The following is an 18237-nucleotide window of genomic DNA, read 5'->3' on the forward strand; positions in this document are numbered from 1 at the left end:
TCTTCTCCTCATTTATCATCCACGGTCAACTATCTCTCATAATTATAATGTACATAGTACAATGCAGCATTGCTAAACCTTCTTAAACAAATTTTTAAAATCATTAACAATAAACTTACAGGATTTCTTTGTATACTTCCAGATATGAACTGCAGCAATGCCCACATCAGATGATCTCTTCCTTTTCTCAAATCTTTGCCAAGAAGCTAGAAAAAACAAAATTAATAAAAATATAATACAAAATAATATTAAAACTCAAGCAACAGATAAATCTTGAAATAATCAAAGACTAACAACACAGTAAACAGATAGAACCTTACTTTAGAGGTCAATAAAAAAACATTTAAGAAAGTTTTTTAACCCAGACTAATCTATGTTTCACCCACTCACTTAGTTATGTAAATATTCTCAAATAAGTTATCGTATAAATCAATGTTTTACTAAGTTAACTTATTAACCAATTACCTTGTCATGTAAAGCCATCACAATATTTGAAAAATTTGCAAACTGGAACAACACGAAATATATCAGCTGAGAAGATAGATGTAGCCACAACCAATGGCTATTTGTATTCATCGTATCACTATTCGTAGTTTCAGTTTCAGTTCTCTCCATAGCGACCATAATAAGTTCCACTAACTGTTCTTCAAGAGCTACACACCTCTGCTTGTGCTGAAACATTCAACATAGTCTTTAGAGTGCCTGAGTAAACATAATCAAATAAATATTTAAAGTAATACTCCAGAACCCAATGGCATAAACAATATAAGCTAGTTATACGAAAAAAAAAAAAAACTTTTGTTGTTAGAAGGATGCTTTTAAACGTACCACCATATTTATAAATGTAACTGCTGGATGAAAAAACATTCATATTTTGTCTCTGTCTCTCACTTTTAGTCAATATTAGGCTGTTTAATTTTAGACAATCATGATACCTCACTAGCTCCAACTGTCTAAACGTTGACTTGTATAACTCAAAATATTTTAAACTGTAACTATGCTCAACTTGAAGTGATTTCTCATTCCATTGAAGTTGGAATAACCGAGAGTTGCATAAGCATACCGATAGGAGCATAAGCTCCTTGTAATGTTATCATTCCAGTTAAGATCGCTAAATGACTTATTTTTATTTATTGCACTATTAAAGGGTTGTGATAAGGAGGTTTAAGTATGTAACACATCCTCATTCGCAAGAATAATTTTTTTGAATGAACAGCTCAACTGACTTTTACATTTAATGGCTTAAATTATTATTGAATGTTTTGAAACAATTTAAGCTCAAAATATAATGAATTTATATTATATTATTTTATATATTTTATATTATATTATTTATATATATTATAATTACTGAGGCCTGGTCACTCTAAACTGGCTAGTTGGTCTGTACTCTACAGTGGGAATATAAGGTATTATACAAGGCACTTTTTAGGTCACAACTATTCATAGATAGGATACTTTACTACATTTGTCAAATTTCAAAAAGTTGTTTTTCAAACGAAACTTCTTCACCAACGTTCTATAATTCGAGAAAAAAAAAATTATATGGGAGTATATTGATCTCGTGTAGTAAATGAAAGGGAAGTGGTGGGAGGGGAGCAACACTGGTCAATTCTAGCAGGAAAATTTTTATATTTTAATAAGAGGGTAGAAGCTTACAGGAGCTTAATAATCCCTACAGTACTGGTTCGATTGAATGAGCTCCAGTTATCTTATTTTTTCCTATTACAATACAAAAATTTTTCAGCTAGAATTGACTAAGTATCCGTAGTATCAATCTAAACTTCTCTATTTTCCATAACAATAGTAGCGGGTTATTTCCCACCGAGAATTCCCACTTACCAACCACAATTCAATTCCTTCCTTGATTCCCTTGGACACCATTTCCTTCTAAGTACAGACCTTAATGCAAAAAATCAACAATGGGGAGCTATAACCACCAATTCCCGAGGATGATCACTCCTGTCTACAATCAATTCCCTTCGCTGCAACATTCTTTGTCCCAACTCTCCTACATACTGATCAACCGATCCTAACCGTAACCCTGACCTCCTGGACTTCTTTATACACAAAGGCTTAGGCCCTCTAAATACTTCCCTTTCACGCCTCGATAACCTATCTTCAGACCATAGTCCACTAATCCAAACTATCTCCATATCCCAATTCCTGTATTACCTCCACCCTCATTCATAAGAGGTCCAGTAAACTGGAATTCCTTTCGCCGAATCTTAACAGACCAAATTGATCTTAAAGGTTCCCTAAAAACCCCTAGAAACCTAGATGATGCAGTCCATTCCTTTACAAAACCTTATCCAACAAGCTGTCCGGTTTTTCTCCTCACCCTATAATTTCCCCACCAATAAATGCAAGGCCAATTCTCTACCACAACATATCAAAGGCTTCATCCAAACCAAGCGCAAATACAGAACATTATGGCAACGCACAAGACATCCTTCTGATCGTCGCTCATATAACCACTACTGTAAACTAGTTAAGAGAGAATTGTACAACCAAGTCCTTCAATTCCTACCTCTCTCCCCTTTCTACTCACGATAATTCCCTCTGGAACATGAGTAAAAGAATCCTAAAATCCAAACATATTTCCCAATCCCTCAGACGAGATGATAGCACATGGGCAGCATCCGACGAAGATAAACCCGAAGAACTATACATTCACTCCTCATCCTGAACTTTATACTGACCAAACTGAAACAATTGAAGAATACCTATCATCACCAATCCCACTCTCCTTACCTCTTAGAGCAGTCACCCCTTCTGAGGTCAAATATCAACTAAAGATACTAGATCCTTGTAAATCTCCAGGGTATGACCTTCTGACTCCTCAAATCCTTCGCCAACTTCCTCCCAAAGCTATAACATTCCTAGCTATAATATAATATTTATATTCCTTACATATATCTCTTATAGTATCCTAAGAACAACCCACTTTTCTATCCTTTGGAAACATTCCATTATAATTCTCTTTCCAAAAACCAGGGAAACCTTCTAATAATCCTGCTTCCTATAGACCTATTAGCTTACTTCCAATCCTCTCAAAAATTTCTGAAAAAATCCTCCTAAAATATATCCTATCCATAGTTGAATCACAGAGTTTTTCCGTACATCAATTTGGATCCCGCCCTAGGCACTCTACAGTTCAACAAGGCCTCAGAGTCGTTGACTATTTCTCTTCAGCTCTGGAAAAGCAACAATACTGCTCGGGTGCCTTTCTGGACATAGTGTAAGCTTTTGACCGGGTATGGCATGCCGGATTGCTTTTCAAGCTCAAGTCCATATTACCCCAAACCTTATACCTTATCCTCTGCTCCTACCTTTCAAATCGCTCCTTTCGAGTTCGCAGTGGTTCTGAGTACTCAAATATCTACCCCATCGAGGCAGGAGTTTCCCAAGACAGTGTGTTGGATCCTGTCCTCTAAATCCTCTTCACTGATGACCACCTGATGATGGTGCAACCAATGGCAGATAAAAATTAACGAATCAAAATGTACCCATCTGACTTTCACTCTTCCCTGCAGCTTCTGTTCACCTGTTACTTTTAATAATATTCCTCTAACCAGATCCGTCAAAATGCGATACCTTGGATTCATCTTAGACAAAAGACTCGCCTGGAACCAACATACTAGACTTAAAAGACAAGAGCTCAACAGACAATTCAGTCAACTATACCAACTGCTCAACCGGAGCTCTCATCTCTCACTAGAAAACAAACTACTAATTTATAAGATTAGACTCAGACCTATCTAGACCTATGGACTTGAACTTTGGAGAACAGCTAAACCGTGGAACATCAAACTTATCCAATCCTTTCAATCTAGAATCCTTAGAACCATAGTTAATGCAATCTATTTCGTTTCCAACAGAACACTACACCATGACCTTCATATCCCTTTTGTCCTTGACCTCATACCAACCAAATTCTCAAAATGCCATATAAACCTTTCCAACCATCCTAATCCTTTGGTTCAAACCTTATCTAGTTTCATTCATCCCTACAGCCCACCTAGAAGTTTAAAACGGCAGCGGCCAAGAGACTTATTGTAAAATAAAAATGGACAATTGGAGTTCTGGCAATGGTCAGATTCTCCACTCAAGTTGAGTGTTTGCGGCTTTAACGCACTTGTTCAGCTTCCACTGGCTCACTACCATTGATGCGGCGAGAGGGATGCGCTGGGATCTTTTGAGCTCTGCTCTACCCCCCCCCCCCCACACGTGGGGGATTTATTTTTAATGCTAGAGGATCTTAATGTGGTTATTTGCACTAAATATAAAATTAGTTAATTAATAAATAGATAGTTGCAGATTTCAACTCATATGTAATTTCACCTATCTAGTTTCTGCACATAATACTTTTTATAATTAGAAATTATCAATTAAATCTTAGTTAGCTTTTCTCTTACTTATTTTTTTTTTCTTGGTATAGATTAAAGATGCTTAACATGCATAAGTAATTTCAAACTAAACTCTTCTCCTTTTTTCTTCCTTAACAATTATTATTTGTTTTTGTTAGCTATTTTTATATAATTGTTCAGCTAGTTTTAAGGATTGTTTATAAACAAATACAGAAAATTTTCTCTCTACCATAAAAAAATATATATACATTAAATATATTGAAACAAACACATTTATTATCTACCTAATTCTAATCTCTATCTGCTAAGGAGCCCGAAAATTCCTCTTAAGGAGTCAATTTGAAGCTTGGAAAAGTGAAATGAGAGAAAGTTGACAGATGTCATCAACCTAAAGTTTTAATATTAAGAACAAAACTTAAAATGCCCAAAACTGGGCATTTAACAATGCTTTTAATTTTATTTGAAAATATAAACAGTCACAAGAAATAAGTTAATACGTTGAATAAAGGCCAAAATAGTTAAGTGCATTGATCTCCCAAACCAGAGAAGTAGGTGTGCGAAATAATCAGGCTAAACATGAATATAGCAAATAATCATTTCCCTCTGAGAAAAAGGAGTCTAATCAACCCATAGAAATATATTTAATCATTATCGATCATCCCATATCGACAACTATAAGATGGGCTTGAGAATCGTGAACCAGTATTCAAGAATATAGTTGAAAGACACAAAACTTTGTCAATAACATACCTGTTTCACTAGCCCAAGCATGGAACAAACCATATCCCTTGAATACGGCTGTTCAAGAACGTATCTCAAAAGATGAGTCTGAGGTTCAAGAAGGCTTTTGTCATAAGGAAGGTTTCCCTTCAATGATAGTCTCAAAGTGGGAGGATCAAGTTTCCAAGGATTAATGAGATGATCAGCGTACCCAGAATGTTCAACAACTGGTAACATGGCAGAATGACCAATAATTGATACCATCTGGGCGGTTGAACGAAAACTTTCCACAAAAGATGACAATTGTTCAGCAAGTTTCTAAAAAAAACAAAAAAAAAACTTTAAAATAAGATTATAGGTTAATAAGTTATAAAGTAAAAAAAGAAACCCAACATACCCAATGAGGCCAATTTTTTCCATTAGGATAGACTTTTTGAATTTCATTTACAATAAAGTAAGCAGGAAGAAGACAAGCATTACGATCAAATATCATATTCATAACATTTTCTAATGCCTTCATTTGATGAATGACTGCAACATTTAGAAGTGGTGGTATTGTCGCAGCTTTCTCACAGCAGCCCTTGAAACATTCAGATAAACGATACAACAATTTTTATAGCAACATTTGAAAGATAAGAAAGTTGAACATATTAAAATGAAATAGAGGCTAAAGTAATAATAATACCTTCATTATTTCACGAACGCCTTTATAATCAACACCAGTTATAATCTTCTTAATCAGATTAAAACATTCAATCCAAAAATTTTCAAGAGTGTGTGTAAGTTTGTCACATGAAAGAATGCACTCACAAACTAACCTAGAAAAGAATGAAGTTTGTATTAAGTTGGACAACAAAAATATATATTATTTGGACAATTTTTTTTTTTAATTTTGTATTGGGCGTATTCCAAAGAAAGTCCCATAGAGGATTTACTTTCTGATTAGGAGGGTCTCTTTGGAAAAGTCTGCCAGAACACCTCAGAAGAGAAAGAAACCCCAGGCTATGGCAATAACTCTGGAATTCCCCCATCTCAAAATACAAATACTTTTTTTTTAAATTGTGAAGTAAAGCAGCAAGTTGATTACGTATAAATTCAAATACAAGGAAATTATTTCTTATTATTTGAAAATACAAAACAAGTTCTCAAATATTACCCAAAACACATTTAAATCAATATATCATTCATAATTATGAAAGAAACAATATAACAAAGATATCATTCATGAAAAAATAATAATAATAATGCAAGGCTGAAAATATTTCAAATAATGAAAAATCCAGTAGCACATTCCTTTTATTTTTTTAGAATAGTTACTTTCTATCTAATCATGATACCGTTTAAAAAATTGTTATTCTTTATTCCTCAACCTTTATCCTTTTTCTTACTTTTCCATTTCCTATCCCACAGTTATGACTAGTATCCTCAGCTCCTATCACAATGCACAATTCCTTATTGCCCACTTAAATAAATTCCAACAGTACTTCCTTAATATGTTTTATCACATAATAGCAGTATTTGAAACATGGCTTAAGCCCCTTATTCCATCCTGCCAAGTCTCTATTCGCGATTACGCTTTCCTCCACCAGGACAGATCCGATCAAACTGGAGGTGGTGTTGAGTTATATGTTCATGTTACTTCAAGGCCATAACCCTGCTTCATTGCCCTTTTCTTAACTTTTCTCATGTAGTATAAATGTTTGTTAAAATTTCATTTGTATTCCCCTCTGTTATTTGTAGTTCCATTCTATAACCACTTTGATCCTCCCTTGTCCCTAGATATTACAATATCATTATTACTAGTGATTTTAACATCAATATGCTTTCTCAATCCAATGATAAATCCTTTCTAAATGACATATTTTCCTTCGATCTTTACCTCATTCCTCTTACACATCACACACGATCCTCTAACACCTGGTTAAACCTTTTTATTTCTGAAGTTTCTGTAAAAATCCTTTCCTCTTCCCTGCACCTCAAACCCTTTCTTTCATCTCACAATCTAATCCAAATATCTGCTTTAGTTTGACCATTAAATGAAATACCAAATAACTGTTACAAGCTTTGCTCAAAACCAATTCTTAATATTCTCGAAAGAATGTTCCCTTATCAACCTCCTTCGCACTGGCTTCAGGGTTCATCACTATCCCTTACGCTGTTCACTATCTTTATCTCCCCCTCCTTATCCTAGACTCCTGATACCATCTTTATGCAGATGATAAATTTTTAAATTTACCAATCCTTCCCACTTTCAAACCTATTAGTTGTCACAGAGAAGCTTCAAGAAGACTTGAATCAAATCAGACACTGGGAAGATGAAAACAAGCTTAATTTCAATGCAGAGAAGACTAAGGCAATCATAATAGGATCCAATCACCTCCTGAAAACTATAAACTGCATAAAAAATAAATGGTTGATTGATTGCTTTGAACATTTCATCTTCGGGGGTCCTGAGAGTTGAGGAGGCTTTACCCCTCGTTTCATCGTGAATATTTTCTTGCATCCTTCCTCTAGCAAGGTATCAAATTCTGGCATCCATTGCATATCTCCGATCACCTTTAATTTAAATCCTCAGTACATTAAAAACACCCACAGCCTTCAGACTTATATGAAGCTGGCCATCAAACCACAGCCTTTGGCAGATCTTTCCTAATCCGTTCCTCTTCCATGTGAATACTATTCATACTTTCATTTGTTGCTCTAATACCCTTCCAACCTTAAAATCCTCTATCTTTAATCACCAATTATCCATCTGATAACTGAAAAATAACAATTAAAAGTTTCAAAGAAAAATGTAAATGGATAGAAAGACAGATAAAATTTAACATAAATTATGTGTTGTATTTTTAATATTTAAATAGAATCCTTAAATATGCATGTGTTCATATAATCATCACTACTTTATTTCCCACCCCCCTTTATTTTATTATTAATCGAATAAATCTTATGTTTTGCTAGAATAATAAAAATACAATCATTAAAAAAAATCCATTTTTTTTTTTAAATTATTTTTCTACATTTGGTGTTTTTTTAAACTTATAAATATGGATATGAACAGTAATTGTTCCTTTTTGCTAATTATTTTTAGTTCATTTACGTTTAATTCTTTTTCATTTTACTTTATTATAAGTTAGTCACTCTATGATTTATGAGATGCTATATGGTTATGTTTTACCCGTTTTCTTTTACATATTCTATTATTATTGCTTAATTTTTTTTTCTTCTCCGATTTATTATTTTAGTTATATTTTATGATGTTCTATAGTTTCATTTTTATTTTTAGAATTTTGTAATGTACTCCAAGGCACTATAGCTTCTTGTCGATGCCTGTAATATTCTAAAGGGACTAATCCCATAATAAAGAATAAAAATATATATTTTTTCTTTTATGCACATCTCATCTTTGGTTTTTTGTAGAAATGGCTGACTTCTTGACAACAAAAATAATAATGGTGTTAACGACAAAAATAATAATAACATTGAGCCAGAAAGATATATTAAATATTTTATATTAAAATATTTTCTGTATGTATTGTTATCCATGTGTGTATATATATATACATACACACACAAGTACACTACTGGTCCATCAATTGTTTGTTTCTAACTGTGACACCATAACTTCCTGCCAGCGTAGTACCACAGATTATTATCATTTCTCCATACCTCTATTATATTGAAATTTCAGCTGCCTTCAATATAAAAAGAAGCAGAAATTTTGGCCAGTTTGGTAAAACATGGTTTAAAAACTAAGTTAGATAATGAAGAAACATTAATTTTACCTAAAGAAATCTAAAAAAATAAATTTGTATGATATAGTAACATCCATGATTTGTACTAGATATTTTATACCCTGTTATTATTCAGAAATATTCGAAAAAAAAAAAATTTAACTCTTATAGGAGTAATTCGATAATAACTTACCTAGCTGAAACAGAGCCATTGGTCACAAGATTTTCTAAAAAAGAAAAAAGTAAATGAAGTCTACTGTGATTTGTCATTGTAGCAGCAATAGCTAAAAATTGTTTTATTCCTATTTCTTGCTCAGATGGAGAGCTTGTGAAAGCATTTTGAAGTTCAACAAGAAGAATTCCATGTTTTTCATTGGGCCTATGCACTAAGAAACAACTAAATGCTTCTTCAATTGCATCCACTTTCTAAATTCAATGAAAATAACCATTAATGTAATCATACTGAAGGGGATATGCAATATATTAAAAAAAATTAATTACCAAAATTTCTGACACTATTGATGACACTTGCATTTCAGTACCCATTATGAGGTAGTAATTGGTATAATTTTCTAATATTATAATGTTTCCAAATTTAATAGTTAAAGAAATGAAACATCATCAAATCATAAAATATAGATTCATCACAAAAAGGACACATATAATCATATCCACTTAAAAAGTAAATAAGTCATCGAGGCAAAGTTAAAACAGGCCCTCATATTTACAAAATAACACCAGGCCCGGCAGCCTACTTCGACAGATATCTTACAATATTAACATAAAAACTTTTGAACTTGTTTGTAACCTCCTTCCAATTGAAAGCCTCCATATTTTTTTCGTATTATTCAATTCATTGCAATAATTCACTTCAAATAATTTTTTTTCTTCAAATAAATATCCAATGGAATAATACATCACATAATATTTATATTACAATTCATTCCTAGGGATTCTACTTTTCTGAATCTAGTCAAGCACGAAAGAAAGCCCCCCTCTCACAAAGAAAAACTGTATCTCTGAAAAAATTAGACTTACAGACGTCTATTTGCACTTAATTTGAAGCTGGTTAAATACAATAAAATCCAGATTATAATGATGTTTAAATTTGACCGTAGATTAATATGAGAGATAGTACGGGTAGTAGTTCGGGACAAAAAACTTATGAGTGGAACGTCTTGTAGTCTGCCAACGTTTCGGCCTGAATTTCAAGCTTGATTTTTTAATATCCACTAATCCAACTAGGTTAAGTGAGCTTTTGAACCTCAAATTCTCATTATCGCACATCTATCAATCTCATTACTAACGTCAATACAGTGTTAGTAACTTATCCACCAACCTTAGATGGAATTCTGAATGTTTTCGAAAGTAACGGTTGCAACCACACACCTTTAACGTATTAGAAACGGGATGAAGATTGAATTGATATACACAACAATCTGCTATTTCTTAGTAAGAAAAATGGTTTTCAAATTCTAACTTTTAGTAACATAATTTTTTATTTTAAGTAGCTTTTGATTACTCTACAGTATAAGTTGTTTTTATGGGTTTTGAGCCTTCCTACCATGACAAGCAAACCATAGTTAAAGAAATATTTTAGAAAAAATCTATTTTTCTCATTTGATTTTTTGAAATCATAATCTATTGAGTCTGATGAAAAATTTGTTTAATAAAATAATTATGGGTAACCATTTAAAAAATATTTTTGAAAAGTTCATTAAAATCATTTATTTTTCATGTTTTAAACTAAAAATCCAACCAATTTTTTTCTTCCTGAGGAGGTTTTGATATTGATATAATTTTCTTTTTTTATTCATTTAAAAAAATATAGTTGAAATTTTAATTTATTGTTTTTCTGTTGCTTTTTTTCTTTTACTAGGTTTTCATTACTTATGTTTAACCCATAAATTTATTTTTAGATCGAATCGGTTTGAGAACATAATTTATGACTTGTTATATTTTTTCGTAGTTGTTCTTTTTTTTACTTACTCTATCAATGATGAAGTTTTAATTGCTTTTTTTGAATTCTAATTGGTTAGGTCACGGCAGTGCGACCACATTTCTCTGCTTTCGGCATTCCATATAAGGTCGGTAGTACTATTTTATGTTGGATACTGTTCTTTGTGTTCCCAGAAAGCACCACAATTTGGGAAATTTTTGAACATGATTCACTCTTATCGAACTTAGGCCTAGAAAATGAAGCTTTTCTAGAGAACCACACATATGATTATAAAATAAGTCTTAATTCATCCTCACACAACCACTTCATCCTCCTATCTAATTCCGAAATAAGTGTTCTAAATTAAAAAACTGATAGCATAAAATTTGAGAGAATGCTTAATATTTTATTCAAGTCAAATTTATAGAAATTTGTTATGTCCCATTTATAGTGATACACTCAGCACTAAAATGAGAAGCTTTCCTGTTAGTTCTGATTGTATATCTCTAGGAATTAACGCTTAAATTAGATGGAAATTTGTAGATGATTAAGAGGGGAAATATGACTGATTGAATGAGCACCACTAGGGATTATATTTTAATTATAATTTTAGTGTAATGTAATCACTAATAATACAAAATTTGATGTTCTATAGCTTTTATTCGGTCACTAAGTACAGTTTTTGAACATAAATAAATAACTGGAAACAATAAAATTTTAAGTTTTTTTTTTTAATACCAGAACATAGGGAAACTTTAAGGGACCATGCAAAGCTAGCAGGTCTACTTGATCTCAAATAAAGCTATCAAAGGAATTCCTGTTCCCCATGTTTATTTCCACCAAAAATCATTATTCTACTGGCCTATTCATATTCTTGTGGTTAACACAATCTCCTAAGCCTTTATGAAAGATTCTATAAATTAGTATTTATTTCATGAGAGTTTCTGAGAACAATTTGATTGCTAAGGGTATGCAACAGTTTAAAAATATACAAATAAATACAATTTTATTATTAACATAATTACAAAATAAATCTTAAATCTATAATCTAGTAAACTATTTATCAATGAGTGTCCCCCTAACTCTGTTGCGTTTTGAATCAATTTCAGCTTGAGTTTGTTGTAAAACAAGTTTTCTTTTATTCATACCTTTCCTTTCAAGTTGTTTTTCAATAATTCTAGCATTATTTGCATAGGAATCAGCAACTTCCCTCTGAAAATATTAGAAAATAAAGTTGATCATCATAAAATATATGTGTAAAAAAAAAAACTATTAAGCTAATATTTGAAGGGGTAAGTGGTAAGTAACATTTTTTAAATCTTTAGTCTGGATGAAGGGGGTAGGTGCCTATCTAGTGTGAGGTACTCTAACCTCAAAATCCAATTAATAACTGAGATACCTAGACGTAGAAGGAGCTATGTACACATAAGAAGCTCCAATAAAAAAAAATTGAAACTTGTTTACTTAAATTTACTATTTGTAACATAACCCCTCCATCCACTTACCCCTTCTTCATTTATATTAATAATAAATTATGCTATACCGCTTCAATTTCATCTTCTTCTTCATCAATTGTTGATACTGTCACGGAACTGAATTTACCCATGTTTTTAGTATGTTTGGTGACCATAATTTTTTTGGGTTGTTCTGCTGCTACTTGATTATAAATATCCATTTTAGGTTTTTCACCGGAGTTCTTAACAACAGCACCTTTCAATACAAAATTAACATTACTGTTTTGATCATGCTTATAGTATATTGTCAATTTACACCTGCAAAAAAAAAGAAAAAAGAAAATTAATAAAAGAACAATTTAATGAATTTCCGGATAAAGAATATACATACAATACCCAATAACATATTCTATATGGCTATTAATGAAGCGAAGCCCAAAAAGAGAAGAGTTAATTTGGCACCAAGATTTGTTTGTATATTAATAAGGATGGTGGTAAAGTAAAAGGTTTTAACTCTCAATTAAAGTAAAATTGATTTATTAAAATGTATCACCTGATTGGAATGGTATAAGGTTATAAGCATCACATCACAGGAAATGTTATCATTTATACCATTCTAACCAGGAGGATGGTATCTTTCAGATCATTGTAATGAACTTATTTTCATTAGATAAAGGATTATCACCTTTCCACAGCCAATTTGTACAAAGTTTTCATAAAAATCGACACACTTGTTCTAGAGTGACTTGTCTTTTTATTGAAATACTTAATGATGTAGAATGTATTATCCCTGCCCCAATCTGGAACTCTCAAACAGTTCCTCAAAAGATATGGACATGCTAAAAAAATTTTTGAATGTACTATAACCGCAGCAAAAGATACTTGAAATTTGGAAGGGATTCACGGTCAAAAAACATTTTATTTCTCAAATATTTAACTGATAGTTCCAAAAGTAGTATGATGTTACATTAAGATTATGGTATTCACACATAATCTAAGTTTTTCATTTTGTCTTTTACTATTTTCTTTGAAGTTACCGGCCATCTTTGAAGTTACCGCAGGTATGTGTTGGGCTACCAACAAAACACTTTTCTACTGGCCTTCCATCGGTCAGAAGGCCTTTTGGTCATCTGCGATACTACAAACATGGCCATACCTTTCTTTTAAGCTGGCACTCATATATTTCTATCCCAGTATAGGATAGATAATATATATCATTTCTTAAAGAGTCCTGTATGTATTTTCTCACCAGTTTACTCAGATATTTCATTTTCAATGCAGTAACTGCTTGCATGTTTCATAAGAATTGTTCAACACTCTGATCCATAAATAAGATCATCCAAGAATACTTTATAAATCTTTTTATGGTTAATGGTGGACTTTTCAATTAGTAGATTGTTAGTTACTTGCCTAACCTTTGTCCATTATATATTTTTTTTTAAATGAACAACCTAATAAAAGGTGTAATTTATAAGAAAAAGTAGTTAATAGTGAATATTGTACATTGAATTTAAGAAATCAATCAAAATAGGTAAGATTTGAACAATAACACTTAAAAAATGATTTTAACATAATGAATAATTTAACTAGTTCCATATTTACCACAAATATACAATATGTTATAATGAAATTACTTTTTGCACTTCATTCGAAATTGTCTTTCTATTCCTTCAGGTCTTCTAATATGGACAGTTTCATCTGGATCACAAATAATTTTGTTCGCATGCTTGCATCCATCTAGAACCCTTGCACCATCTCTTTTTCTTAATGGGAGTTTCTCAATAGGACAATCTATAAACAATTTCATTTATTAACATCAAATCTAACTATTGAAAAGTATGAATTACTATAAACCAAGTAACTTGCAACAATAATAATATTTTAAAAAGACTATTGAAATAACAAATCAGAAACATAAGATATCAACCGAATCCACAAGTCATAAGAATCCTATTGCATTTCGTTAAACAAAATCTTTATGACCATATTCTGTCAGGAAATATGGCATGATCAAATTAATATAATAGGCATTAGAAGTGGTTTAAGTTAATATGGTCCTTACTATGTGGTTCATGCATTATTAAATTATATAATATAAATATATTGGGATAGATAACTAGAGCACTCATTATCCAAGACATCATGGTACCTTAATGCATTACAAGTTTTTTTTTTTTTAATTCTTCCATTAAATAATTTATATTATAGCTATGATGGCTCTACATTTAGATGCCTTTAGGCGATTGGACCAAATAAGATAAATCGGGAACTTCTCCCACCTCATCTGAGAGAGTGTTATGTGAAACGATATCCCAGTCCAGATGATGTAGGCAGGGGCAATGTTCGGGTCCAATTGTCTAAATGAAAAATGTTATCACGGTGTTATTTATTAATTAAATTTAGAAAGTAAACTTCACAATACTTAGTAGCACATCCTCTTTATTCAAAAACAAGTTAGTAACTAATAACATAACAAATGAATGCCTAATCAAATGGTTATCCAAAGAGCTAATAGCTAATACACTGCATTACAATCACCTAATTGGATTCTCAGATCAGTCACTATGGAAACTGGTTCCCCATCCACGGGTAACGGTGGCTAAAGGTACCTTTAGGTTTATATGCAAAATAGAATCAAGTGTAATCATTGAAGCATTAGTACTATACATTAGGTTTAAGTTAATTCATGAATTGTACTGTAATTGATTTTAATCATTCACTTCCCCTGCTCGCAGGGCTTTTAACATTGTATGTATTAATATTACCAAAAAACAGTCAATGAAAACTTATTGTATGACCAAAATAAGTATTAAGTAAGTAAATCAACAAAATATAAGCAGAATTCATCTGCATGAAATGAATTGCCTGACAATCTTCATAGATATAAACAAAATGTAGAAAGGAAAAATATTAACACTCAGATACATAAAAATTAAATCAATGGCAATAACTAACCTAGGATAAGTGTCATTTGCCCACAAAGACAATAATAAGTGTGTAATGGTTTTTCTTCACTGTATTCTTCCTGATCTTTTGTATCAGAACATACAATACTTCTAGAAACCACCTTAGGCATACTTTATTACAATTAGTCACAGATTAAATATCAACTGAAACAGTCACCAAATACATGTAAGAATATTATTGATAGGTTCTGTTTACAAATTAAAATTCAATTCTGGTCGATCTAAAAAACTCGTTCAAACATTCAACAGGGCCAAAGAGGTAGCATTTTACAAAAATTCTATTTTAATAAGTGAGAGAAGATTGTCGGGGGGTGCGGTCAGAAAAAAAGAACATAAATAAACAAAAATTTATTTTACAAGCCCCCTGATGAAGACCTGAAATTCAGGTCGAAACGTCGGCATGAATATATAATTTTTTGTTTATTTATGTTCTTTTTGCTGACCGCACCCCCTGACCATCTTCTTCAATTATTAATCTACGGCCAACTATCTACACCTCACTATTTTAATAAGCTTTGAATAAATTAATATTGTTATGTTTATGGACCTATTAATCCAATAATATAACAACTTGTTTTTTAATATTAAAAGAAATTATTTATGATGAAACAGCTAGAGAACTTATATTCAGGGCGTAAACTTAACAAAACAATATTTATAACCATACCCGTTGAGAATACACGATCTGCGAAAGTATTGTATGGTTAATGAAATGAGGGGATCAGAGGAGGGGGTTTCACCTAAGTCAAAATAATGAAAGCTTGAATTATAAATATGCATACAACAACAAATAAACAATTACTTTGCAGATTAGCATTCTAAGAGAAAGAAACAATAGACAGCAGAAATTCCACTTCCAGTATCTTTCAGACATTCCATAGGTTCTTACAATAGTGATGGTCTCAGTTTTAATACTTTAAAATTGAGTAATCCTCTTTACTTTAAAAATCCCATTACTTCTCAAAAATATTAAAATCACATAAATAGTATAAGCACCTGGTAGATATATTTTTTCTGGAATGGTATATAAGTTTATACGCTTAAACCACAACGGACCATTTTCATTTGAAATCGGGGATTTTGGGCATGTGGAATTGAAGGATGGTAGTGGAAGGTGGTTTTAGAACAATGAAGTTTCATACATCAGAACTGACAAAATTACATTCTTATAACTTATTATTGGGGAAAAGGGCTATTGATATAACTTATTATTAGTAAATAGACTATGTTAACACAATCTTCAGAGTATACTGAAATTGAGTGTGGCAATCTTTAAAAATAATAAGAATGGAGACTGATTGAAGCTTTAACATCGTGATATTTTTTTTTTTTTTTGGTACTGCTGAACTTGTAGATCCTTGGCAGCATATTGTGGTTCCTTAGGGATCACAAATACGATTCACGATGAAGGTATTCGAGGTAGGGTCATTAGTCCTACACCCTATCTTAGTTGCCACCAGTGCACTGAAGGGCCTCACAAACCGACGGGAAGGAATGGCAAAGCGTAGTCTTTCGGTATTAGTGATAACATATTTCCAAAGGTCACTCATCAAAGTACTGACCACTCTCGACGTTACTTAACCTTGTTATCTATTGCAAGCGTCTTAGCCCACACGGCTATCCTGATCCCTATACTGAAATAATATTAATAATAATTAATATATGCTAACAGAGAAGGTAGATCAAAATATTATTAATACCAATATGCGGCACTATCAATATAGTTCCATGGCAATCTCCTCCCAGTCCCAACGATTTCTTTTTAATCGTCTATTTTTGTGCCAACTAAAAAGTGACACGATTCTTTTGTCGAGTCAACATCTTCTGTTTGTTAAACTCGTTAATGGTTTTTATTATGTTATATTCTTTGAAGCTGGAGAAAAGATGTCGAAATATTCTGCGAATAAATAAGTAGGTAGGTAGTCACGACTATATTCCGGCCGTTCTTGTTGATAGTAATTATTTTGACATCTCTGGAGTCCACCAGATTGGGTCATGTGTAGCGAGAAGTTAAAGGTAGACTAACCTTATTATTTCGTAGGTATGTGAAGGTGCAGCTGTTGAGGGCTGAGTGAGAAAATAACGTCGATTCCATAGGCTAGGTATGAGCCGGAGGTCGTAGTCGCAGATCACCAGTTTATGGAGGACGCCTGGTATGGTAGTCGTAATCAGGGTCGGTAAACGAGATCAGCTGGAGAAACATTTCAATTTTGGTTGCTAGCGCAGGCCTCGAAGTACGACTAGAATGATCACCCAATTTTCTTACATTTCCAAAAGCTTGTAGGTAAGAGTCGTCTAAAGTGTTTTTGCCACCTTTCTACTAGACCGTTGGACTGCTAATGGTAGGTAATAATATGGGCGAGCTTGATTCCCAAAATGGCTATCAGAGAGTGAAAAAGATCTGATTCCAAATTTCGTGGAAGGCCAGTTACAACTTGAATAGGCAAAATCCAAAATGGCAGTCTTCAAAAAAGTATTGGAAATACTTTTCAGGTTCCATAAAACACCAATAACAATGTCCTAAGAAGAGTATCTGTTATTTTTTTAAAAGGAAACCCAATGGATTTGATATGGAGTGGTGAATGACCTTGCCAATGGCAGAGCCTGATGACATGACTGTGAGTGGTGTACCTGACCTAGGATGTGGAAAGGGTTGCTTGAAAAAGGTTATGTTTTGCTCTTAGGAAGGAATATGTCATTAATAAGATCCATTTGATTGACTGATTGCCTATTAGGGCATTAGGACATTAGGCAAGTGTAGGGGAGGCCTGTATTCATGCTGCAAAAAGTAAAAATTATCTATTCATATTTACCATCCCAAAGAAGGTAAGCGGCTGTTTGGCAAGCTTGGGTTTATGGAAATTTGAAATAGATTTGATTTTGACTAGAGTGTTAGACAGTTAAAAGTTAATCTAGAGTTTAATTCTGTGCTACATTTTGTGAACAAAATGTAGGGGACTGGCCTATGAGCTATCTTACTACAGATCCCTAAATCTACCATGTCGAATACTACCTTAACTAAAACGATTTTATGAGATGCCATGGTTTGGAATAAAT

At 32.4% G+C, this 18237-nt stretch overlaps 2 protein-coding genes across 2 annotated transcripts in view; both read right to left on the minus strand.

Annotated features, from left to right (window-relative positions):
• The window catches only part of MED23 (mediator complex subunit 23), a 44758-nt gene extending 35001 nt beyond the window's left edge, over window positions 1–9757 (minus strand). The window contains exons 1-7 of the mRNA XM_014415937.3: window positions 9323–9757; window positions 9015–9247; window positions 5776–5908; window positions 5488–5670; window positions 5121–5408; window positions 466–672; window positions 120–206 (exon numbers count right to left, since the gene is read on the minus strand). Coding sequence (XP_014271423.1) covers window positions 120–206; window positions 466–672; window positions 5121–5408; window positions 5488–5670; window positions 5776–5908; window positions 9015–9247; window positions 9323–9367 — 1176 coding nt within the window. The 5' untranslated portion in view covers window positions 9368–9757. The remainder of the gene's footprint in view (window positions 1–119; window positions 207–465; window positions 673–5120; window positions 5409–5487; window positions 5671–5775; window positions 5909–9014; window positions 9248–9322) is intronic.
• Window positions 9758–11749: 1992 nt separating this feature from the next.
• LOC106677808 (STING ER exit protein) lies at window positions 11750–15400 on the minus strand. Its single transcript, XM_014415943.3, has 4 exons — window positions 15170–15400; window positions 13849–14005; window positions 12304–12532; window positions 11750–11972 (listed from the first exon to the last, which is right to left on the minus strand). Exons 1-4 carry the CDS (start codon window positions 15288–15290, stop codon window positions 11817–11819), a joined length of 663 nt encoding a protein of 220 aa, XP_014271429.1. The 5' UTR covers window positions 15291–15400; the 3' UTR covers window positions 11750–11816.
• Window positions 15401–18237: the final 2837 nt, after the last annotated feature.

This window comes from Halyomorpha halys, unplaced genomic scaffold (genome assembly GCF_000696795.3).
Source record: "Halyomorpha halys isolate HHAL.00 unplaced genomic scaffold, Hhal_1.1 Scaffold108.1, whole genome shotgun sequence".
NCBI classification, from domain to species: Eukaryota; Metazoa; Arthropoda; class Insecta; order Hemiptera; family Pentatomidae; genus Halyomorpha; species Halyomorpha halys.